General features: G+C 32.5%; 5 protein-coding genes across 5 annotated transcripts; 3 read left to right on the forward strand and 2 right to left on the reverse strand.

The window, feature by feature from the left end:
- Positions 1 to 920: 920 nt before the first annotated feature.
- Positions 921 to 4168, forward strand: LOC11436170 (probable protein phosphatase 2C 60). The gene is made up of 5 exons (XM_003624211.4): positions 921 to 1070; positions 1690 to 2025; positions 2710 to 3077; positions 3215 to 3451; positions 3544 to 4168. The coding sequence occupies exons 2-5, from the start codon at positions 1722 to 1724 to the stop codon at positions 3796 to 3798; spliced, it is 1164 nt and encodes a 387-aa protein (XP_003624259.1). The 5' UTR covers positions 921 to 1070; positions 1690 to 1721; the 3' UTR covers positions 3799 to 4168.
- A 2312-nt stretch (positions 4169 to 6480) lies between these two features.
- On the reverse strand, positions 6481 to 10760 carry LOC11436725 (trafficking protein particle complex subunit 2-like protein). The gene is made up of 5 exons (XM_003624213.4): positions 10603 to 10760; positions 10399 to 10495; positions 9938 to 10016; positions 9753 to 9834; positions 6481 to 6843 (listed from the first exon to the last, which is right to left on the reverse strand). Exons 1-5 carry the CDS (start codon positions 10633 to 10635, stop codon positions 6703 to 6705), a joined length of 432 nt encoding a protein of 143 aa, XP_003624261.1. The 5' UTR covers positions 10636 to 10760; the 3' UTR covers positions 6481 to 6702.
- A 1185-nt stretch (positions 10761 to 11945) lies between these two features.
- On the forward strand, positions 11946 to 15022 carry LOC11438382 (triacylglycerol lipase 2). The gene is made up of 9 exons (XM_003624215.4): positions 11946 to 12261; positions 12992 to 13099; positions 13191 to 13331; positions 13414 to 13524; positions 13624 to 13767; positions 13884 to 13924; positions 14058 to 14137; positions 14258 to 14353; positions 14599 to 15022. Exons 1-9 carry the CDS (start codon positions 12085 to 12087, stop codon positions 14916 to 14918), a joined length of 1218 nt encoding a protein of 405 aa, XP_003624263.2. The 5' UTR covers positions 11946 to 12084; the 3' UTR covers positions 14919 to 15022.
- A 3523-nt stretch (positions 15023 to 18545) lies between these two features.
- Positions 18546 to 21460, forward strand: LOC11440941 (triacylglycerol lipase 2). The gene is made up of 9 exons (XM_039827983.1): positions 18546 to 18725; positions 18956 to 19063; positions 19455 to 19592; positions 19817 to 19945; positions 20057 to 20200; positions 20285 to 20325; positions 20429 to 20508; positions 20673 to 20768; positions 21065 to 21460. Exons 1-9 carry the CDS (start codon positions 18546 to 18548, stop codon positions 21382 to 21384), a joined length of 1236 nt encoding a protein of 411 aa, XP_039683917.1. The 3' UTR covers positions 21385 to 21460.
- Positions 21461 to 24011: 2551 nt separating this feature from the next.
- On the reverse strand, positions 24012 to 24798 carry LOC25498922 (uncharacterized). Its single transcript, XM_013593934.3, has one exon. It carries the CDS (start codon positions 24636 to 24638, stop codon positions 24255 to 24257), a length of 384 nt encoding a protein of 127 aa, XP_013449388.1. The 5' UTR covers positions 24639 to 24798; the 3' UTR covers positions 24012 to 24254.
- Between the last annotated feature and the right edge of the window lie 1967 nt (positions 24799 to 26765).

Genomic DNA, 26765 nt, shown 5'->3' on the forward strand with positions numbered 1-26765 from the left:
TTAACTATTCAATGAACCTAAAAAAAAAATATTTTCTTATATATGAGACCGGAGGGAGTAGTTTAAAAGAAAGTGTTATATCACTATGTGTCTCGATGAAGGATTTAGGAAGGGAAAGAAATGGAGAGTTTACTTTTCATTTTTAAATTACGGACACTATAAAATATATATTTTTTAAAATTAAATATTAATATAATAAACGATAATATAATACTTCAATCACATTTAATTTATTTAAAAAAACATATTATATAATTCTTAAATTTTTTTTTTGGTAGAATATAGTTCTTAGTTTAAAAAAGAAAAATAAATTATTCCCTCAATTCCTCTCATAAACTCTCAATTCAAAGACGCACTTAATTTATTGGCAAATTCTATGGTACATCCAATATATTTGAGTGTACTGGTACACTCACTCTTTAAATTAATGGTTAAATGAGTTGTTTTTTTTGAAGAAAAATATTATTTTCTATCATTTATATTTATAATAACTAAATCTCATTCTTCAAAAGTGTTAACGAAATAAATTTTTTATTTTTTTTTTAATTTTTAGCACTCATAATTGATAACTTTGATTATATTTTACGATAATATGTAAAACAATTACTATGATTCTTATAAACAATGAAATGATGTTCTATAAAATATAAATATTGATAATTTTATTTAATAAAAAATGATCGTTAATTTATAAAATTATGAAGAAAGAGTATCGGTACACCTTATTTTGTGATTGTGCCGTTGAAGTTCCCTAATTTATTACGCTCACGTTATAATGCACCCTTTTTAGCTTCTTCAGTTCTAGAACAAGACACGTTATAGTACTCACTGCTGTAAAAAACACCACATACTCCACGTGTCGGGATTTCAACACACTTTTTACCCATAATAACAGTAGCCTAACAAAACAGTCATTGCCCACGTAACACGTTACATGTTTCATTGACTCTCTCTCTCTAGCATACTGTTGTGGTGTCCGATGTGAACCTCTTTGCTTTGTTGTCTTTTCAGCTCACCATTGTTGGTTCTTTAATGGATTTTGTCTCTTTGAGCTTATAACAAAGAAAAAGGTTTTTCTTTCTTGCTTTTTCTTCATTTTTCAATCCACCCATTATCTACAATACCTTTTCATCATCTACAGAGATATTATTAGAGCACAAGCAAACCCTTTAATCCACTTTTTTCTTCTTCTTTTTCTTTCATGTTGATTTGATGAATCCACAGATTTAGTGCTGTCACGTGTTTCTAACTTTCAACATAATTCTTTTTTTCAATTGGTGTATCATTCAACTTAACTTCCCATTCAATTCAACACCTCTTTGTGCAAGATCACTTTCATTTATTATTAGTTTTGTTGACATTTTTTAATTTTATATGAGTTTTGGTTTTAATTTTCCAATGTCAAAATTGTGAAAATTTCCATGAGCTGACCAAAACAATGTCGTGAGGAAAAAGTTTGGTTTGACCTATCCTTTGAAAATCTAGAAGTTCTCTCTTGAACTTTTCCTTAATTTGGAAGATGCACTTTGTCATAGTTTATGTTGCTATTTAAATAGTAATAAATGTAAGAATTTGGCTATAGAAGCTAATTTTATTCATCCCTTGCAAAATTGTAATTGGTGGCTTGATTTGTTTGAAAACCTTTTTTTTTACTCAGTAGTAATTTATTCATGCTATTGTATTTTGCAGTGGATTCATCTTTGAGGTGAGTGTTGTAGTTGATGAACTATTTGACGGCGTGTTTTCGGTCACGTTTGGATCGATATACACACAGTGGTTCAGATTCTGGTGGTAAGCAGGATGGGCTCTTGTGGTATAAAGACTCGGGGAAGCACTTGAATGGTGAGTTTTCAATGGCTGTGGTCCAAGCCAACAACTTATTGGAGGACCAAAGTTATATTGAATCAGGTAGTTTGAGTTCCGGTGATTCTGGACCGTACGGTACATTTGTTGGTGTTTATGATGGGCATGGAGGGCCTGAGACATCAAGGTTTATCAATGAACACCTTGTTCACCATCTAAAGAGTAAGTGACATCAAGAATGAGTTCTTAAAGCTGTTTTTCCTCTTCATTCGAATAGATTGTGCCTGTTACTTTGCTTGTTTTTCATATACCAGTAGCTTCTAATTCCAAGTGGTTGTAGTAGTTATAATTTGCTTTTAACTTCGATAAAATCATACGCGGTACTATGATGTAAAGATGAGGCCAAGTGAAACCTTGTTGAGCCAGGAAGCTTAGTGAATAGAAGAGTATCCTAAAACTATCATATCTTATGTTTTTTAAGGAACAGCGCATTGGCGTATCTGATGCCATACATAAGTGTCCATCATAGCTGTTTAGATATCAAATTGATAATACTTTTTTTTCTCTGTGAACCCGAATAGATGCCAATAGTGGATTTTGTTTTCTTTCATTCTTGAAAAAATGGTGAGAGCATCACGCGTGGCTTGGTTAAGTTTCATATTTTTTGGCAGTGGCTGGGGATGGTTTTTATTCCTGATACCTTTTTCACCTTTTCATCATATCAACTATGCGTTAGTTATTGAGTAAAAAAATATATATAGTGATTACTGTGTTGAAACTGCAGGAATTGTGGTTTTCAATACCAGATATTTGTATGTCTGTCGTTTAAGGATTTAGCTGTGTTCTGAATCGGGGTTCTCTGCATGATTCTCATCAATTAAAAGTTTCATGCGTATTAAATTTCAGGGTTTGCTGCAGAGCAACAATCAATGTCAGTGGATGTAATTCGCAAGGCAATCCAAGCAACAGAAGATGGATTTATGTCTCTTGTTACCAAACAGTGGTCAATGAAACCACAAATCGCATCTGTTGGGTCGTGCTGTCTTGTTGGTGTAATTTGTAATGGAACCCTTTACATAGCAAATCTTGGTGATTCCCGGGCCGTTTTAGGAAGAGCAGTCAAAGCGACTGGGGAGGTTTTAGCCGTGCAATTGTCAACAGAGCACAATGCAGCAATAGAGTCTATAAGACATGAGCTGCGATCTTCACACCCTAACGATTCAAACATTGTTGTTTTGAAGAATAATGTATGGCGTGTTAAGGGCCTAATACAAGTAAGTCAATTGTCATGTCTTCGTAAACGTTTTTGTGGCATTATTTTATCTTAAAAGTTTTGTATGTAAGTCAATTGCCATGTCTTCTTAAACGTTTTTGTGGCATTATTATATCTTAAAAGTTTTTTACGGTGCAGATATCTAGATCTATTGGGGATGTATATCTGAAAAAAACCGAGTTCAATAGAGAACCACTATATGCAAAATTTCGACTTCGTGAGCCGTTCAAGATGCCAATATTGAGTTCAGAACCATCAATATCAACTTACCAGTTGCAGCCACACGATCAGTTTATTATATTTGCATCGGACGGCCTCTGGGAGCACCTTAGCAATCAAGAAGCAGTAGATATAGTTCAAAATAATCCCCGCTCTGTAAGATACGTCCACGCTGATACAAACAGTAACACTATCAATTTACGATTTTTTTAAAGATGGATTTTTGATTTAATTTTGTATCTTTTCAGGGAATTGCAAGGCGGCTTGTGAAATCTGCACTTCAAGAAGCGGCAAAGAAGAGAGAAATGAGATATTCAGACCTAAAAAATATTGACAGAGGGGTTCGTCGGCATTTCCACGATGATATCACAGTGATTGTAGTGTTTATCGACTCAAATCTCGTGAGTAGGGCAAGCAATGTTAAGTTCAGTAGTATTTCTGTTCGAGGGGGCGGTGTCAACCTCCGTCCTAACACATTAGCACCTTGTACAACACCAACATAAGCTGGTGCTACCTGATATATAAGTTTGTATCTTTCTCGTGTGAATAGTGAATACATACAAGTTATGTTTATGTTGACATAGCAACAAACAACCGGCACTTCGATTCTTTAAATCAGAACTGTAAGTTTATAGAATACTAATACTCATGTTTAGATTTTTTTCCATCACAAATTTTAACAACAGGAGATATTCTGATGACCATTATGAAAGTTGTATTTTGTTCATTTTTTCCATTTGTTTTGGTGACTTTGTCCAAGAAGTTGCACGATTTGAGTTTAAATGTAAGGCACAATGTGTGTTTGATTTTCATGTAACTTGCTGATGAGGTTCTTCTCAGCTGTATATAGAATACATGTAGTTCTTTGTGGTAGATCCATTCAGGGAGAAAGTAATATTTTGCAAGAACTTATACAAGAATTGAGTGTTACAACTTACATCACATTCAAGTAAAAGATATGTTATGTGGACATCAAATTTTGACATCCAACACCGTATTTTTATACTGTTTGGCTATAATGTTATTTTTTACTTTTATCTCTCTTCTAGTTACATCAATAGTTACAAGTCATGTATTTTTATACCGTTGAATATGGTGTTAACTTTTTGATGTTCAAATCACATAACTTTTCAAATAATGTTATAGATGTCTTTATGGTCAGACTTGACAAAATCAATTTATTGTGTTTCTGTCCTTAAAAGTCCATACCGTCGAATTTGCGATATGGATTGATTTGTCTGACTGCTTGACTATGGCAACCAAGCTTTGAGTGATTACTACTAAGTTATTGTAAGCTTTGAGTAATTACCACTAAGTTATTGCAGTGAACCAATTAAAATGTTACTAAAAATATACTACCTCCGTCCCTAATTATAAGATCTTTTTGAAATTTTTTTTTGTCCCTTTTTATAAGACCCCTTTGCTATTTTCAACTACATTAATTATTTCTTTACATACATGCCCTTATTTATTATTCATCTTTTTCTTCAATCAACAATAAATAACATGTTGAAAACATAAACCAACTCTCTCTTTTGAAGGATAAATTTGTAAAAACAATAGTAATTACGAACATATTTAATACAAATATCCATTATCTTAATTCCTGTTATTTTTTCAAAAGGGCGCTATAATTAGGGACGGAGGTAATAATAAATACGTGAAAGAAAGTGAAGGAGCTTTTGAATAAGCTATGATATACTGACATCATTCTTGTGACAGTATAATTGGAGATGAATCGAGCAAATGATTGGAGTAGAAAATACTAGTATCAAATAGAGTTTCAACTTTAATTTGTAGAAATTTTCTCAGTGTAATAATTATTGACACTATCTTTTTAATCTAGGCAAATTTTCACTTACAGAATTATTGCACTTTATGCTTAACTTACATTATACTCCATGTACCTCATCTTCGTTCTACTTAAAACAAAAAAAAATTGTCCTTCCATAGTTTGTCTCCAAATAATGTAAAAAGTTCGATTTAAAACTTGAACTAAAAATTATTTATATATATGGAGAAGATTTTCAGCTTTCAAACAAAATAAAATGAATCAAATATGTGGTGGATCTAAGTACCTAGGTAGTGCATTGAGTTAGAGACCAATTAGATGAACCAAATTTGTTTCTTCTTACGTTTAAGAAACATTCAGTGTCAATTTAGATGCCCCTAACATCAAATAAAAACCAACTTAAGGGATTCACAAGTCATTAATATTAATTTTTTTTCCAACCATGATTCTAGGCAAACCAAAAAGATAATAGGCCACTCATTAGTATTGGTTGAATAGGAAAACCATGTTTCATATGTACACTACATGTACATTATTTGTTTGCTTTGATTTATCCCACAGAGTAAAATTGGTGAAACAATTATTTGAGTGTAATCTATCCATGTCATATAATTCTTTGAGTGTAAAATTGAAGAATGCTGCAATTCACCAGCAATTTCTTCAATTTTCTCGTGTTGTTTTGGTTGCAGTATTTTCCCATTGTGCACTGCAGAGTCACCCTCTTGTGGGTGTGAGGCTGTGAGCTGAAACCATTTTTTACTAAAGGTTTGAGTTCATCGAAGCTTTTCATGAACTGCCCAAGAGGTTCACCTTCATCATCAACATCCATCATAAACATCTCAATATTTTTATGCTCTGATTGATGTTCCATAGTAAAAGGTTCATCACATAAGAAACATAAACTCATTTCCATCTTCTTCCACTTCGAGAGCACTAAAAAAATTCATTGGATTGTGTTTAGCACCCATCAATCACGCAAGATGGAAGGCTCGTGATACCAATTGACATAAATAAAACTAATACTTGAAATAGGCTAATTCACCAATACTTCTAATTCACTACTACTTATTTAATTCCTGTTACACTAAGCATTTGGTATTCAATCTCCTAAGGACCACTTAGATTCTCTAAAATATAAGATATACCGTGTGATCCATCTTATACAGAGCAAATGCTCTGTCACTCAGGTGTTGTAAAGATCTTGCTACGAGCTGTTCCCGCAATGCTTAAGTAGTAAGCTTTTACAAAGGGAAACAACCAACTAAAAACACCCCACAAAGCCACTCCAATTTCAATAAATCAAGTAAAATCACTGTTCCACTCTAGTGCAAAACCCCACTTAAAAGATTAATGTTTAGTAATATATAACTTAACCATCAAGTATCAGGAAATGTAAAGGGAAAATATATATATAAATACAAATATGAAGATTGATTTTTAATATATTATATATTGAACAATGAACATTAAACTCAGTTGAAAATGTTCCTACACATATTTTACCTCGGTGAAATTCCATTCCTAAGGAATACTAAATTACAAGGTAAAAAGAAATAGAAAAAGGTTTTGTGCTTATATATCATCAAAGGATCACATCAGCACCAGTATTAGATTTTCATGCAGCCGAACTAAAACCAAATGACTTGACGATTGTGCTCACTCTTTCTGCAAATGTTCTAGATGTTATCTTTTTACCCGGCACATGGAATGGATTTGAAACTGCATCTACATATGCAGCATGAAATCTCCTGAAAAACTGTATATCAGAAGTTAGCATGGAAAAAATAACACCAAACAGTACAATGTTTCATAGGTCATATCCAGAGTTATTATGTGACAAAGGAACAAACAAACAGTAGCTAAATGTGTGTATTCAAAACTCCAATAGTATTACATTTTTTTATAATGCTTGAGAACGGATGGAGTATCTAAAGTAAAAGAAATAATTAGCAAGGGTAAAATTTTCTTACCACGCATATATTGCCTCTTTACTATTACAACAAGGGTCTTGATAACCAGTGCCCCCGGGGCACGGGCACTAGTTAAGGAACTAAAAGTAGAAAATAAAGTCAAGTTTTGCATTGGAAAGAACATCTTTTTAACTTTCAAAAAGTAGAATGTACAGTTTTCAAGAAAATATTTCCTTTTATAATTCCTTAACAAGTGCTCCAGGGGCACTTGTTAACATTTCCCTTACAAAAATTGGCATATTTTCTCTCCAAACATTTTCTACGCAATTCATGTCTTTCACCTGCAAAATTACCCCTCACCAAAATTTTCCCATACAAGTCCCATTTGTTTCCCCTTCAGGATTTCAAAAATTATTTCTCCATATCTCACATCCTCTCTCCATCACAGTCATGGACACTCCCTTTTTCCCTCACCTCTCTTGCCTCTTTCCCTCCGTCACAACTTCTTGCCTTCACAACATTAAGACAACTTCCATCTAACACTCACTGGTAGTTACACTGACTCACTTATCCACACCACAGCCACCCATTGACGCAGAACACAAATCAACCACAGAAGTGGCTGAGAACCAAAGATTTGGAGCCGTCGGCTGAGCATGAACAGCAAACAAGACAAGCTTTGAGGAGTAGATCTGCACTACAACAATAGTGATTGGTGATTTGCAGTGGTGGATTCTGTTTTGTCGCATCTATCACAGACACAACACCACCTGTCCCGGCAAAGTTTTATTATTTCATTCACTCTATCATCGTGGATAGTTGCAGATGCAGCCGCTGACAACTAACTTTTAGGAGTAGATCTGCACTACAACAATAGTGATTGGTGATTTGCAGTGGTGGATTCTGTTTTGTCACATCTATCACAGACACAACACCACCTGTCCCGGCAAAGTTTTATGACTTCATTCACTCTATCATCGTGGATAGTTGCAGATGCAGCCGCTGACAACTAACTTTTAGCGGCCACATCAACCACTGCAGACTATAATTCTGAATTCTGTACATATCTTAGATTTTATATTGGGCCTAACTCATCCGTAAAAAACCGGCTTGTAAGATGAGGGCTGCCCAAGCTTTATATACACTACACATGACCTATCTCTAAGCAATGTGGGACTAAATCCACCCAACACACTGAAGGTGTTAAAGGCTGCAATGAAGGCAACCCAAATGCCACCATTAGGTGGCTAGAGGCGGACTGCAATAAAGGCAAAATTTCCAAAAAAAATACATATGATATATTCCAGAATTGCTCTGAATCTCTGAGAATTTAATTTAATTTAATTTTCCAGCATAAAATAAGTTGACAGAATAATGACTAAGAGATAATTTCGGCTAAAACCTGAAACGAACCAAATTTCAGAACTGGAAAATGTACTATAGATCTTTTGCTTACAGCTATCAGAAGACGTAGCAGTGGATAGAAAGATCTGTACAGGTAGTAAAAGAATAAAATTAAAGGGAAAAAGAAATAGGCTGCATGCAACCTCTTTCCCAAACTTCCCCCAATTTTTCCTTACCTCTCCACTCTCCCTTCTCCAACTTTACATTCTACCCCTACTCCCTCCTTTACCTTCCTAATACTACCCACCCACTGCCACATGTGCATGTGATTTGAATTCAGATCCCTAATATGCTCCCTCCTTGCATTTCCCTCATTGTCCCTAACTGCCTTCTTCCCTTTGTATTTCTATTAATATCGACTTTAGTAACTGTGAGGTACCTAACAAATACAGATTCTACACAAGAAATACATGACAATAGGTGCAGCCCAATGTTGACATCGTGTCACCATTAACTGCTCATGCTAGAAGGTATCCGGCAACTATTTAACCAGTAATCTTGGGATTGATGTAGCATACTGATGGAAATAGATCAGATTTGGAAAACAGCAAACTTCGTTACAAAAAGAAAGCCTTCTAAGTTCTAACGAATGTGATTAAAGTTCGAATGCCAAGAATGTACAATGGAAATGGGTGTCTTTTCAGCACCCTAGGTATTCAAGAGACCTGCACTCTCTCCCAATTTCACTCAAAAAATCATAGACCTCCCACTATTTTTCAATGATGTCAATTGCAGATTGCAGAAAATAGTGGTTTGCTCAAATTCCGCTATGTAACAGTACTATAGCACCGCGATAGCCACTATTTCACAATATTTTGTACTAAATAGTGTATCGCTGAACAATAGCGATTCGTTCAAATTCCGCTATGCAATAGCACTATCGTGCAGTGCCACTATGCGCTATTTAACAATGCTGCGTTTACTTTCCCTTCTAGTTTTTGTAGTATTAAGATCCCTGTCTAACTAATACAACTAAATTAACTGTAAGATTTGTCATTCTTCCATTGAAGGTCTTCTAATACACCAGTAAACACAACCACACATTAGGATTTACTCCACAATTGTTTGGTTTGACGATAGGATTGCTTTTCTCACATCCCAATAATAAATAATCATGATTTTAACGAAGCTCAAAACTACAGATTAAACTCAACACACGGTGACGCAGTATTCCACCATGAATACAAAATACATGCTTCAACATATAATGAACTTCATTGCTAAAAGTATTACTGCACCAGTGATAAACTTCCATTCAAGAAGACAAGGAAATTGGGGTAATAAAAAACACAATTCCAGGAAATTATACTAAGGAAATGAAAGAAAACCATCAACTTCTACTGATACTCACATTTCTCACATCTGCATCTTTAACATCAATATCCGTGGTCACCAAGATAAATTTCACCTTTGTGTTAGTCAGATATCCATAACTGCAAATGACATCACAGATCAAAAATGAAAATCTCCCACTTTTCATTGTTGGATTATATATAAATCAAATAAAAAATTTCCACATACTACAAATGCACTCACACTTTGTAATTTTCAATTGGATAAAGCAATCCCAAAAACGTCTCATTCAGCATCGGTCCAGATTTCTTAGGATTGTTCACTGCCATGAAAACACATTTCATCAGATTCCCCTCAAAACAAGGCAAACAATATAATATTTAAAGTTTCTCTAAATTAAGAATGTCCAATAAGCTATGTAGCATGGACACTTTTAATCGAAGACGTGTCACACGAATATGGACACAACACACGTGAATACATTAGCAGTGCCGTGTCACTGTCCGTGCTTCATGGCCCAACAGTAAAAAAAAAAAAAAAAAATTCCCACAAGACAAAATTGAAATTTTGTCTAAACTAAGGGTACAAAGATCTCAACTATTTGCAGCACCCAACAAATTAATAGATAAAACAAAGTTACCTAAATCTCCAAATAAAAAAAAAAACTAGTAATCAAAATGAGCATGATCGAAAAGTGAACCTACCTCGTTCGTCGACGACATCGAGCGAGCAATGGACGATGTGGTGGAGCTTGAGAGCATCATCAGCCTCCGTGAAGCTCTGAATGTACAATGGATTGTTCTGCAGCAATCAGAGAAATCGAAAAATTCAATGAAAATCAGAGAGTTCGAGTTCAGATCGGAGATGAAAACGTTGAAGTGGAGAACGGGAAAGTGACGGAGACTCACCTGGTGACCAACGACGGCGACGCAGACGATCATTTTCACCGGCGAAGTGGCGAGGGTCTACGTAGCTCTCGATGTACCCGCACGAACGGAATAGATTGAAAGAAGGGAAAGGCTTGTGAAGTAGACAGACAACTAGTCACTATATAGTAGTGAACATTGTCAATACATTTTAACTTTAATCATAAAAATATTGTTGGTTGTAATTTGCAGATAATAAAAAAATATTACTACATCAAAAAAAATTAGAATTTTTCTAGTTACACCCTTAAAATATCTGGTTACACCCAAAATTTTATCAAAATACCAAAATAGTCCTTGGTCTCAAATTAACTTTACAATTTCTATATTTTTATCTCCTAAACATCTGTTGAAGGTGAAGAAACTTGATGAAAGATTACAGGTTGAATACAAATAGATAAAAATCTTCCACTAACATTCAATTGCACAGGAAAATGAAATTCTAAACAATTTAATATGTTTTTGATACGTTTTTTTTTATGCACCTGCAAAACATAGTGATTTCTATACACAGGTTTAAGTAAAGTTAGTGTACATAGGTATCCCGGAACTCAATTCACGTGTGCACAAAATATCCTAATTAATAATTATTAATTAGTAATAATAATATCATTTTGTACACATTTTAAGTTAGCAAAACCTTAAGTTTTTTTTTTCTTTTTTTACCATGATATAAATACAAAATTTTCACCACCTATTAACAATGACAAATCTCCGTCGAAAAAATTATGGAACACAAAAGATAAATTCTCCTATTCCTTTATGGTTTGTTTTATTAATATTAAACAAAAGACATACACTATTTTTTTTTTCCTAATCAAGTGGCTAGAATTCACATTTTTCAATGTTAACTTAAAAGATTTATTTAAACTTAAAATTTAATTCGATATTTTTAACAAACTTCAGGAACTTATTTGACCAAAAATTTATCATTGTTGCTTCCACCAAAGACCTTTGAAATGTTTGCTTCTATTCTAGAGTGACTCGTCAGTTGTCTTAATGCCTTTAACGTAACTTAAGTATGTGTCTATAATTAAATGTCAAACAAAACAAATATTCGCACATTCATACATGACAAATCAACTCTCCACCAAGACGAAAACTCTTGGCAACTATTAAGATAACATTAGAGTTGCATCAACCCAAATTGCCAGAATAAACAACTAATTATTTGTTATAAAATTACATTAACATAGATCAATATATGCCAATGCCTTGAACGTTGATCAGGTTATCTATATTAATTAATTGATCAAAAAGACGTTTAAGGTGGAACATTTTCTTAATGATTTAGAAGAACAAACAACCATAAACATATGTTGAAAACAAAAGTTAATTATTAGAACCATTAAAGTGCAATTTTGTCTTCAACTTTGTCTTTTGCCCTCCAAAATAAAACACCTACAGTATAAATCTGTTTTCTATGGAGGGGTATTCATAAGCAAAATTAACCACATTGTCAACATGGCCAGCACAATACTAGTTAGTCTAATCTCAATAGTCTTGTTTTGCATTACAGTAGCACAAGGAAGAAAAACACTTCACACAACCAATGAAATTTCAGCATCCTCTCTAGTTACCGATGATGATATATGCAAGAGTATGGTAGAGACACAAGGGTACACATGTGAAGAACATAAGGTAAATAAATATTAGTGTTAAATGTGTTTTTGGTTTCTATAAATATACAAACTTTTCATTTTAGTTCCTCTAAAATTTTCCTTCAACTTTTAGTCCCCTAAAAAATTTTCATATTTACTTTTGGTCCCTCCTTTAAAGTAAACTCATATGTAGAATTCATATTTTGAATAAAGTTTTGTAGAAAAATTTATAATATTATAAGAATCTCTCCCAAAAAAATTTAGAATTTTTTAACAAAACATGAATTTAATATTAATTTTTATATTTTTGATGGTTAAAAATTCATATTAAATTTATGTTTTGTTAAAAAATTCTAATTTTTTTAGGGAAAGATTTTTACAATTTTTTATTTCTGCATAATTTCATTAAAAAAATACTAAAATTAATTTAAAATAGGGACCAAAAGTAGTGATTGAAAATTTTATAGGGACTAAAAGTTAAAGGAAATTTTTAGAGAAACTAAAACGAAAAGTTAATATATTTATAGGGATCAAAAACATATTTAACCCTAAATATTAATAGCATTTGACTGTGAAGGAACTTTTTCCAAATTTAATGAACCAACGATATATGCTAAAAAGTAAAAAAAGAAAATAGACAAATTAAATTAAATCTGGTGAAGCAACAAACACATAAATGGCTTTTTTTTAAGGAAAATACATAAATGGTTAATAACTTAATATATCACATATTTTAATTAACATTAATTTTTTTTTTCTAACTCACTTAGGTTACAACAGAGGATGGCTACATCTTAAGCTTGTTGAGATTGTCGGCAGGGCGGTCCAGCGAGAAAGCAAACAAGCCACCCGTGCTAATACAACATGGTCTCTTTTGTGTAAGTTTTGTTGTTGCAGATACATATGCAAATTACTACAACATTGTCTATGCAAGGTCAATGTGTAATTGACACCTATGATTCATTTCAGGATGCTATAATATGGTTGTTCAATACTCCAGAAGAATCATTAGGATTTATCTTAGCAGATAGTGGATTTGATGTGTGGCTTGTCAATGGTCGCGGCACAAAATATAGCACCACGCACACTTCACTGAGTCCTACTGACACGGTTCCTAGACTTATGATATATGTGTATTTCATTTTTTAGACTTATCTCTAATTGATTGTTGATTTATTTTATAATGTATTAGGCTTATTGGAATTGGTCATGGGATGAATTGGCTAATTATGATCTTCCTGCTTCAGTCCAGTATGTGTACAACCATACTGGTCAAAAAATGCACTACGTAGGTCATTCTCAGGTGAGTTAACTCCTAACGATTTTATTTATTTATTTATTTATTTATGTTTTTTAATTATTGTGTATATGTATGTAACAATTAATGATGTACATTTTTTAGGGAACTTTAATGGCATTTGCTGCTTTATCTCAAGGAAATCTTGTGAATATGTTGCGATCAACTGCATTACTTAGTCCAATTGCTCATATGAATCTAATTCCTTCAAAATTTACAAAGCTTGCTGCTGACCTATTTTTAGCTGATGTATGTGAGAGACACATAATTATATTTAGTTTTTTTTTTAAGGAATAATTATATTTAGTTAATTATTAATTGAATAATATTATGAAAACATTTACATTTTTTTTTTTGCATAACAGGATGCATATTGGTTAGGCCTCCGTGAATTCCTTCCTAATGTGTAAGAGAATAAATAACCCTTTCTTTTATTTTATTTTTCTTTATCTTTCTTAGTGCAAAAGAAAAGGATAAAACTAAAAACAAAAAAAAAATATCTAGTAGAAATAATATATCATATGTTTTTTAATGAGTAGGGATGTTGGATCAAAGTTTCTGGATGGCATCTGCAAGACTCTAAACCTGAACTGCGCAAACCTAATGTCATTTTTCACAGGTGCTTTACATTTTACTAATGATGAGGAAATTTCACTTAATTTTTATGTATCAAACTCATTATATTTCCATAACTACTTATTTTATTTTGGTATTTCTTTTTTACTATTAAATTTTATAGGTCCAAATTGCTGCATAAATGCTTCTAGGATAGATATCTATCTTGATCATGAACCACAACCAACATCAACAAAGAACTTGATCCATTTTTCTCAAAGTAAGTCTACTAGCTAAGAATCAATATTGGATTTAATTTGTATGGACTTAAAAACTATTTTTCACATGCGTTCGATCACATCTCACTATGTAGATCATGGTTTTATAGATGGATGTAAAAAAAAATTATAATGTTGCAGACTGAAAAACAAATCTCAATATATATCATATAAATCTAATGCATTTCAGATTAGGACTAAGGTTTTTTTTTACTGACATGGCTTTTGTATTATGGTATATGAGTAGTGATCAGAACAGGAAAAATAGCAAAGTATGATTATGTTGATCAAGCACAAAATGTACAACACTATGGTCAACGAGTTCCTCCAACTTACGACCTGACCAAAATCCCGAATGATTTCCCACTTTTTCTCGGATATGGAGGGCAAGATATGCTATCTGATGTACAAGATGTGAAGGTTTTGCTCAATGACCTCCAAGATCATGATGCTAACAAGCTCGTGGCAGCGTTCAATCAAGATTATGCACATGCTGATTTTGTTATGGCCGTCAGTGCTAAACAAGTGGTTTATGATCCCATGATAGCTTTTTTCAACGCTCATTAATTTTACAATGATTATTGTGCTTCGAAAAGAGTTAGATTTCTGTTAACATTCAAATGAAAAAAATATAGTGTATGTTAGATTCTTCTCTATATTTGATTCCAAAAGTTTTACAATGATTATTGTGCAATGTGTCTGGCACTATATATATAACTTGGTTTATTATGTGCAATGTGTATGTCACTATATTGGAGGCTTCTTCCATAAACTTGAGGCTAAATACATGTTTGAAAGAATGGATTAAACCTACCATGAGACCAGGATTACTATAGAATACACCTATATGAATGGAATTGTGAACTGACCAACCAACTTAATAAGTAAATTATTTTTGATAAACTTTTTCAACCACTAAAGTATCCCCCGTAAAATTGGAACAAATCGAGCTTAAAAAAGACTCAATCCTAATAGTGTGTTTTCCAAGGTGAATCAATCTGTTTGTTGCTAAGAGCAAACTCTATACAAACTCTAGTTTGTTATTTGTTTCTAAATTCTTGTTTTCAGCCCCCTCTATCTCAAGATTTACTCTTATACAAGGTCTATATTTATAGCAAAAGTATCCATCATAAAATTGGAAGAAATCCAGCCTAAAATACGTTATATTTTTTTTCCTGTTCCGACAATTCGGCCACCGAACAAACACGCAACAAAAGGTTGGAAAAACCAGTCAAAATCCGCCACCGATAAGTCCAGTTCGGGCCCGATTTTGCACTTCATAAAATTCAATTTTGAGTCACTTTCACAACACCTGGCCTTCAAAATAAGTCACAAGATTGTATGCCAAACCAAAATCGACCCTTTTAATTCTTTCCCCTTCCAAACCAAAGAAGTGAAAGTTTGAAGTAAAGTAAAAATAATTCCAAATTTAATCCAAACCACTTAAATAAATCATACCAAATAACACTCGAAAAATGTTACTTTACAAATAAAAAATGCTCTTCTGACTTTGGAGTATTTTCGCACCAAATGCAGCTATGAACCGTGTCCCTTCCAAAAGAAACAACTCCCACCCAAATTAGACCTTGTCGAAAGCCGAACTAAAAGCAATTACCATGAAAAGATTACCACTTTTGAAGGAGCAAAACTTCCCCACACCTTAGCCAAAAGACTATCCCTATCTGACACCACCAACAAATAGGAAGAAGAGAATATATATTTACAAAGATGAGAAAGAATTTAGTTTACCAAAAATATACCTCGAGAGTTTGCACACACAACCAATCATCTTTCGACATCAATAGTTAGACCAACACTACTAACTCCAATAAACTTTGGTAGCACTCATATTACCGAAATTTATTCTTCAAACACCACTGACCACCTTCCACTCCCCCATTTCCTAAATAACATAGTTCATTTGCTCTTACCACTCGAATGGCCTTGGAAAAGTTTTTTTCGTAGGGAAATCACCACACCATACATCATACCTAAACCGAGTTCCTCCCCATCGCCCAAATTCTTCTTTGTTGGATTAATATCTTGATATTGCTCTGTATGATATTGGTACCCATAATGATATTCGATATGTGGTATGCCGCAAGTGTACGGTTATGTCAATTTTAATATAAAGAGTTGTCAAATCACATAGACCAATTACAAGTACCCTTATCTTTTCTTTGTTTATCTAAGACTAGTTCAAAACAATTTTTTATTCGCGCGCAAAATAAAATAAAATATTTTAATTCGATAATAACAACTAGAGACCAAAACGATGATTTCTGTTAACCTAATTCACTCATGAAAATTTCCCTAAAAAAAAGTCACTCATGTAAATTGCACTATTTATTTATAACAAAAACAAAAATTATTTGTAGAAAAATATTAAATTAGAGATATCGTTTTGCTTTTGCAAAACGTTATAGGATTCTAGCGTATAATTCCCTACTTTCACTACTTTATTTAATTAATAATTTAAATTTTTTAAGTCCAATATCATTTCCACTCTTTTAACACGTAAATGATATTTTTATGTTTCTACTTTCGCAGCGAAGCTTTAAAATTAAAAACAGAATTTTCAGAACAATAAATTCATTCTCGTTGTAATCAAACAGACGTGCAATTTATACGAGTTTTGGATTCAAGGTGTATTAAATTAGTATGCACTAAATTTACATCGGAAGAATTCATATTAAAAAATAAACAAGTAAATAACAAAGGGTCACCGAACCTATAATTAGATGACTGCTTTAATTAAGATAAGAATGACCGCATCAATATATTTGCACAGCAATAGAACTGCCACGCAACAACAATAATAATAATTCACGATTGGAATAGTGAACAGGTGCAGTAACAAGACATATAATAATTTACGAGAAAACAACTAAATTGCAAAAATAATAATAGGAAACTGCAACAATCTACATGCTCTGAATTCTTAGCAATAGTAATTCAATTAAATGGCCACACATTAGTATGAAATCATGGTCTGAATTCAAGCAACTGGGTGTAGCAACAGGACAATGATAAATAATTGGGAAAAGATACCATATTTATATACCCTTCAGCTACTATTATAAAGAAAAATCTATTTGTTAGGTTCATTTATTAAAGATGTATATGATGTATTATACTGACTTTTTCTCTTTTTAAAATTATCCACAACTTTCAATACAAATAACACATATAATAAATAGATAAAAGTAAATTCAAATATTAAAATAAAAGCGTAACAATCACGATATGAGTATATACATGTCCAGTTTTTTTTTTTTTTTTTTTTATCATTTAAAAAGTGTGACAAATTAGATGAATGTATCTATACTTGTTTTTTCATTATTTCAGTTATACTCTTAAACAACTTTTTCTACCATAAACAATGTGTATTTTTTTGTGCACCTAAATAATTTAAATTTGTACGTGACTATACAAAATTTATCCTAGTTGTTAATGAAAGTTAATTTAGTTGATAAGAAGCTAACCCACTTGCAAGGTCGGGGTTCAACTCCGTTGCATGTGTGATGACATCTTCGGTGAGTGATATGTGAGTATCTTTGTTACCGTTTGCTGTCTATACTCGTAAACTCTCTGTATTCCAATTCATCTAAACATTTTTTTTATCAAAAAATAAATTTATCTTAGTTATTAATCTGGAGTGACTCGTCGATTAACATAATCACTACTAGGAAAAGCAAAATTAGAGAGAAAAATTAGTGACGAAAAAATAAAATCTTGTTTTTTAACAGTGAATGTATGTGTCAAACTCAAGAAATAAATTAATGTTGACACATTCATTTATAAATCACAAATCAACACTTCAAGAAAAAAACCACAACTAGTAAGATAACCTAGGAGTTACGTCAACCCAAATTGCCAAAATAAGCCAAAATAAACAAATACTATATACTTGCGATAATTATAATCACATTAACATAGTAATTTACCTATGAATGTCAATGTTTCGAACGCTCAGGTAATGTAAATTGGAATAAAAGCGTTAATGTGGACCATTTTCTTATTGATCGAAAATTTGTTAGAAGAACACAACCATAAATACTACTGTTCCACCAAAGTTTCTTACAACCATTAATTAAGTGCAATGTTGACTTCAACTCTGTTTTAGCCTATAAAACCTGTTTCTATGGAGGGGGCATAAGCATAAGCATAACCACAATTAACCACTTCGTCAATATGGCCAGCAGCAGAGTAGTTGGTCTTTTCTCAATAGTCTTGATTTGCATTACAATAGCACAAGGAAGAAAAGCACTTAACACTAACAATGAATTTTCAGCATCGTCTCTAGTTAACAACGATGATGGCATCTGCAAAAGTATGGTAGAGACACAAGGTTACACATGTGAAGAACATAAGGTAAATAAATCATAGCAGACATGTTGCAGCATATTCTCACATGCCATTTGATTATGAAGAAATATTTTCCATATTTGATGTACTAATTAACTATAATTATGCTAAAATCTTAAATATGAGACAAGTTAATGTGATGAACCAAACAAGTACACATATTTTTTGTTGTGGACAAAAGCGCGCACATATATTCAGAGATTTAGTTAACACGAATATTATTTTTACTGACTCAGGTTACAACATCAGATGGCTTCATCTTGAGTATTCAAAGATTGCCGACAAGGCGGTCCGGTGAGAAAGCAAACAAGCCAACAGTGTTGATACAACATGGTCTCTTTCAGGCACGGATCCACTCTATGTGGATTGGGGGCAACTACCCCCACTACTATTCTCATTATATTTGATAAATTATTTGATATTTTAAGTATTGTCCCCTCTTAAAATAATTTCTCTCATGAATTTTATAAAATCAAATATGCAAATGTATTTGAGATTAAATATTGAATGTTTTTTTTTTCAGATACATAGAGATATATCTTTTATAGTGTTGAAAATAAAAAGAAAAATTATACCATACATAGGAATAAATTTTATTAAAATATGTAATCGTTACTATACGGACAAAAAGTGGGGTAGTACATGGCTGCATGCATTATTATGCATAAACAAAGTCAACATGTTTGACTCCAATGATTCATCAACCAAAATTAATTGTTTGTGATGTGTCTTCAGGATGCGGTAGTATGGTTGTGGAATTCTCCGGATGAATCATTGGCATTTATTTTAGCGGATAACGGATTTGATGTGTGGATTGTCAATGATCGTGCGTCAAGATATAGCTCACACACATCATTAACTCCTAATGACCAGGTTCTTATACTGGAATTCCCTAGAGTCTAGAAATTGGTGGACTTGCAATCAAGATTGGACGATATAAAAAGAGAGAGAAGCATTTTTTAATCTTATAATTAATGTAATAAACCAAGTTCGAATTTTAACCATCCGTAGATGTTCCAAATACATAGAATCTTAACTGTGGTTTTCAACTTTCAGAGTTTCACAAGTTAATATCACTTATAATTGATTATTGATTTATTAATCAATTGTTACAGGCTTACTGGGAGTGGTCATGGGAAGAATTAGCTAATAATGATCTTCCTGCTACAGTGCAATATGTTTACGACCATACTGGTCAAAAAATGCACTTTGTAGGTGATTCACAGGTAAGTTAGTCATAATCAATTATTATTTATTTATGTATGTTTACAACCCTAGTGTATGTATGTATGTATGTATGTATGTATGTTTAACGATCAATGATCTAAATTTTTCAGGGATCTCTAATGGCTTTTGTTGCTTTTTCCCAAGGGAATCTTCTTAATATGACAAGATCAGCTGCAATGCTTAGTCCAATTGCTCATATGGGTCGAATTAATTCGGATGCAACAAGACTTGCTGCTAAACTTTTTTTAGCTAATGTATGTGACAGACACACAAAACTATATTTAACTAAATATTAATTGAATAATATTATGATAATATTTTCCTTTTTAATATTATAGTATGCATACTGGTTGGGCATTCGACAATTCCTTCCTAATGCGTAAGAGACTAAAAAACCCTTTCTTCTCTACTATTTCCTAAATAAGCCAGAAACAATTTGAAAAAAAATATATATCAATATTGTTTTTCTAATTATTGAGCAGGGCTGAGGGATTAATGTTTTTGAAACACATCTGCGATATACTAGGGCTTGACTGCGTAAACCTACTGACACCTTTCACAGGTACTTTAACTAGAAATTTCATTTAATTTTTATGCATTTTTCATTAAGTGAAATTTTCTTGATTAATTTAATTTTATGTATCAACAAACTTGATTACGACAATTATTGATTTTAATTTTCGATTCCTTATTTTGATCTTCCTTAATTACCTTTAAATTTTATAGGTCCGAATTGTTGTATAAACTCTTCCAGGATAGATTACTACCTCGAACATGAACCACAACCAACATCAACAAAGAACTTGATCCATTATTCTCAGAGTAAGTCTACTAAGAATCAACAAAAAAAAAAAATTGACAAAAAGAATCAACAAATTTATATTTTGCTTGTTGTGGCTATAAATAAAATTGAATTTACTTTGTATGCAATTACTACTCAAATATTTCTCATATCTCTAACTATGTATATATTTTGTAAAATGATTTTAGAAACTAGTAAAGGAAAAAAGTTTTAAATTGTTATAGTGCATAAAAATAAATCTCAATATAAGTATATTTTTATACATTTTGGATTAGGACTAATAGTATTATTTTTTTACATTATGGAATCGGTGTAGTGATTAGAACAGACACAATAGCAAGGTATGATTATGGTCTTCTGGAAAATCTTCGTCGCTATGGTCGAGTACATCCTCCAAATTATGAATTGTTCGCAATTCCGAAAGACTTCCATCTTTTTCTCGGAATGGGAAGGTTAGATATGCTAGCTGATGTTGAAGATGTGAAGTTTTTGCTCAGTTACGAGTTCAAAAATCATGATCCTAACAATCTCGTGCAAGTTCTCAAGGAAAATTATGCACATGCTGATTTTATTATGAGTGTCACCGCTAAACAAGACGTTTATGATCCCATGATAGATTTTTTCAACAAACAGTGATATTTACAGGCATCATTTGTGCTTCAAATAAATATACTCCTCTATATAGAGAACAGGAGTATATAGTTATGATTATGTCAACAATAAAATTAAAGTAAAATAAAATATAGAGTATGTTAGATTTCTTCTTTATACTTGATCATAAAATTTGTCTAATGTTCTCTATATTTAATAACAATAGAGTTGACACTTTTGACCAAATAGTATTCATCCTTGCAATTGTTATTATGAAACCAATATGATTATCATTTTTTTCTTTGGTTATAAGTCCCAAGATCTAAGATGTGTCTATTCATCTTTCTTTTACTTGTAATTTTGCAAAATTACCCGCTATTGTTTATTCGGATTGGGATAATGGGTTGGTTTGTTTAGCAGTATAATTTATTCAACCTGATTTTCAGCATTTCAACACAAAGGGCATATATACATGAGTGAAGTTAAGCCTCCCTTGATCTTTCCAACTCGCTTATATTGAGAGTAGGAATCTAATTCTATTGCATCATCTAACAGAAGATTGTGTATCAGCTCTCTCTTTCTCCCCATGTTTTCCCATTATGTCACTAAACTCTCAGGCTCAGGTATCAACAAAGTAGACAAAAAATGCATCATATCCTTCACACTGTGGAGATCAGAACAGATCATGCTAATCTACTAAGCATTCAACTCTATACAACTGTACCTAAATCTAAAAGATTATACCCTTCAAAGTTAAAAAGCCAACTCTTGCAATCTTCATTGACTCAAAAATCTCTTGTTATTATATACCATTATTATCATGTCTAATCCGCTACCAGCCTACCACAAAAACAATGCACAAGATATATGCTTCAAGTCTTCAACATTTGTAACTTTCACAAATAAAACAAACTTAACATTGCAATCAAACCCGTACAAATTGGAAGACCAATAAAATTCAAATTTTCACCACCAAATTGTCACAATCAACAAAGTAAACCAACAATGAAAAATGTCATAAGACCCATATAACCATAGAATATACCTACTTGGAAGTTGTAAAACTCTGGATGAAGCCAATGCTAAATCTTATGTTACTTCATATTCTTGCTTTTCTCATGTTGTATTGTGCTGACAGGGAAGGAATTGAAATTACAAACTGTCCAACTAACTTATAAGTAAATTACTTTTGATAAACTTTCCCAACCATCAGATAAGGAATCAACTGTTTCAATAATCAGATGTTGAAAGAAATAACAATGACATGCATTTTGGATTCTCTTTTTACAGTCAAAAAAGGGAATGAAGTGAAATCAGCAAAACATATGGTATAGCAGTGTTTGCTAGGGTTATTTGAAGTTCTTGTTAAAATGGGTGCTAGAATTTCTTACATTACCCATACCATTGATCAGTTAAAGCTGTTCATCAATCAAAGAAAAAAAACTCCAACTTATCCCAAAAGCTTTTAACTATCCAAAAAAAAAAAAACATTTTTTCTAAGGGTAGGGATCACCTGGACACATATTTGATCAGACGGAGAGTTTTTAGAGTGTTTTAAGAGAATTACAAACTTTGGATTCGATATTAAGATTAGTGAGAAATATAGCTTATTTTTGGCACTTTCAAAATAATTAAAAGCTGTGTCAATATACCTTTTACTTGACCCAGATATTGAATGAAGCCAATAACCCAACGACTGTGATCATCAATAATGAAAACATCATATCTAAGCTTTTTCAAAAACAGTACCAATGTACCATCAATACATTCAAAACAAACTCAAGAGGATCATCTAGAGTATGGAAATAGATTCTTTATTGGCTAAAAGTAAAGTAGGTTATTTAGCGATAGACTCTTGCAACTATTCAGGTCAAGAAGATTGTTACTGTACACCAGCTGACCAACATGATTTAAATTTATTAGAAGGCTATAAATTATAATGGTGCCTCACTTGAAATATTTTGCAGATATACTAATAAATTTCCCACTCACTCGAGTGTTGGGTTAAGTTGGTCTTCTCACATTACAATTATGCAACCTATTTTTGGCATTTCAACATAAAAGGCATAAGTGAGTGAAGTTAGGCATCCCTTAATTCATCCAACTCGCTTATACAGAGAGCAGGAATCACTCATTTTTAATTTTATTGCATCGTCCAACAGAAGACTATGGATCAGTTCTTTCGGGATATGAAACGAAAAACTAATTAAGAGCAAGAATCAACAAAGTAACAAATTAAACTCCAAGTATCAACAATAACCAAGCCTTATCCCACTAAGTGGGGTTGGCAATATGGATCAAACGCTGCCATAAAGTTCTATCATATATCATATCCCTATCCAACTCATTAATCTCTAGATCCTTCATGATAGTTTCTCTTCCACTGCCTCTAGTGATTTGACTACTCTCCTTAATACAAATTCTACAAGTCTTCTCGTTACATGCCCAAACCACCAAAGCCGAGTTTCTACCATTTTTTCTACAATAGGTACTACCCCAACTCGCTAACATTGTCATTTCTAATTCTATCAGCAATCAACTAAGTAGAAGAAAATTACATCATATCACGCTAACGAGATCAGAACTTAGCATGTCAATATACTAAACGTCCAACTCTTACCACAACCACAGTCGGTATACCCTACAAAATCAAAAGGCCACTTCTTGCAGTCTTGACTAAATTATAATTCTCTTGTTATTAGACCATTATCAAATACAATGCTATAAGCTTCAAATCTTCAACTTTTGCTACTTATACGCGTACATAAACCATAAAATTGCAACCAATCCCATTAATCGCATAAAATGGGAGAACCAAAAAAATTTAAATTGAAAAATGTTATACAATCTAACTCATCGTTATTGTAAACCTTATAGAATTCAACAATACAACACATACCAACCAAACCGCATGTTCATACACCAGTCTTCACAATCTTCCTCCTCGCCAAGAACCTCGCAATTGGGGGAGTGAGTGCTATAGTGATGGGAACCCGAACAGGAATCAGAGCCTTGTTGCAAAGCACAGCTAGGGTAAAAGCACCACCAGCAGAAGCCGCCATCTGCGCCGTGCGATTCTTCACCGGCACGGCGGAAGAATCAGTATCAGAATTAAGGTTAGGGTTTTCTTCGGGAGAAGCTGCACCCAAGTGAAATTTCTCAAGGATTGCTTCAACGTCGACGTTGTTTCTAATGGCGACGTAGATGCCGGCGACGGAAGCGGCGGAAACGGAGCAGTGAACACCGATTGCTACTTTTCCGTACTTTTTCAGGAGCTCGCGGAATCGACCACCGGACATAGTTTTGAGGTGCGGCGGCGGAGACGGTGGTGCGGGCGGCGGAGGTTTATGTTTATTTGTGAGTGGTTCTGAATTAGGGTTTTTCCAATTGGGTAACGTTTTGAACAAGAAGTTCCATTCGATGTATTAATTGTGCACAGTTGTAAAACCCACCAAAATTATGACTTTTTTGTGTTACTACTAGTATATCAGGTGGCATTTAGCATTAGTTGTTTCCCACCATGGGAAAGTAAATTTTACCCATTAGATCAAATGAAGACCATACTTTTATCATACTCTCTCAACACTATATTTTTCCCCACTATCTTTCATCACCATTCTCTCTCTCTCCTCCATGCTCCAATCCACCACTAGCAATGTCCATGGTCTCTGAATATTTGTTTCCCTTTCTTGAATATTCCAACAAAAATTCCAGTTACAAATTTGTGTGTTTTTCGATTTTCCATCCAATTGAATTTCAAACCAACACCAAGAGTTTCTCCATCAAGTAGATTGTCTACAATGTTCATGGCTTCATGATCTCTCTCTCTTCTAGTTCATAACTTCATATTCTGTCCTCTACTAGATTGTCTACAATTATTTTTTATCTCTAGTCTGGTTCATCACAAGAAAAACTATCATTAATTGATTTTCTAAACATATTTCTTTTTCATTTGTTTGATTTCGTAACTGGTTCTTATCCAATACGAAAAAATAGAACAGATAATAAGTGATTTTAGATACTTCTTTCAAAAAAAGTGATTTTAGATACTAAAATGTTCAATTGGATTCTACCAAAAAAACCAGAATTCTACCAAAAAAATAATGTTAATTAAAAGAAAAAAAAATTCCAGATCTTAACAGAAATGTAAGACAGTAAGAGTGTAAAAGAGAAAGGAAAAAAATATGGTGTAGGTAGTCCATGATAAAATTAATACTCCTCTTTAATCTAATGGCTGAAAAAGACTTTTCCATGATGGGAAAGAATTCTTCCTACCCACCCTAAATGCCACCGGTATATCAAATTAGTCATAATTTTTTCTTTCTTTCTTTTTTTTATGAAACAAAACGATATAAACATTGGTTTGTCAAAAAAAAAACATCTATAGAAACATTTTGTTTTTTTTCTTAAGTAAAAGGGGTGCAATGAATTGCAACACTTAAGTAAAATAAATAAAACTAAGTAGTACATAAAAACTGGGAATATAAAATGGGAACTAGTGACAAAAAAACAAGGGTTAATATGCTTTTACTCTATGTAGTTTGGGTGAGTTCTGCTTTACCCTATATTAAAAAAAGTTTAGATTTCAATCCTATAATTTAATATTCTTATGTTTTAGACCCCGAAGCCATCTGCCGTGGTATACTGAGTGGTGCGATGACTGTATAATTAATTTTTTTAAAATAAAAAATAATATAAATGAAATTATATTAATTTAAAAAATCTTAAAATTAATTTTTGAAAATAAAAAAATCGTAAAAAAAATTTTTTGAAAAATAAATAACTCTGGAATTTAATTTTAAAATTTAAAAAAATTTCTACCAAAAATTTTTAAAATATGAATATAATATTTTTATAATTCAGATTAAAATATAAAAAAATAAAAATTGAAAATCATATAATTTAAAAAAAAAACCTGAATTTTTTTCTATTTTTAAAATTAATTTTCAGTTTTTTTATTTATTTTATTTTTAAATTAATATAAATGAAAACAAAAACAAAATTAATTATACAGTCATCGCACCACATCATCCAAAAATGCTGACTCAGTGTGCCACATCATGTTTGCACAGTCAGGGGTCTAAAACGAAAAAATCTTCAAATGACATAGTCTATTTCGAAATAATTTTTAAATTACAGGGTTGGAATCTAAACCTTTTTTTTACAGGGGGTAAATCGAAACTCGCCCAAATTACAGGGAGGAAAAACATATTAACCCAAAAAGCAACCCTAAATGGAAAAGATAAAACAATAGAAAGTTCATGTCTAGGTCTATTACAAACAACCACACACCGCATGTACAATCTAGCAAACCTGATTACGGATGCGATACCAAATTGTAAAAAAAAAACGATGTGTGAGTTGAGTTGCAATGAACACATATTTTGACAACAATGAGTGAACTCGATCGCCAACACGAAAGCATA

This window comes from Medicago truncatula, chromosome 7 (assembly GCF_003473485.1).
Source record: "Medicago truncatula cultivar Jemalong A17 chromosome 7, MtrunA17r5.0-ANR, whole genome shotgun sequence".
Lineage (NCBI taxonomy): Eukaryota > Viridiplantae > Streptophyta > Magnoliopsida > Fabales > Fabaceae > Medicago > Medicago truncatula.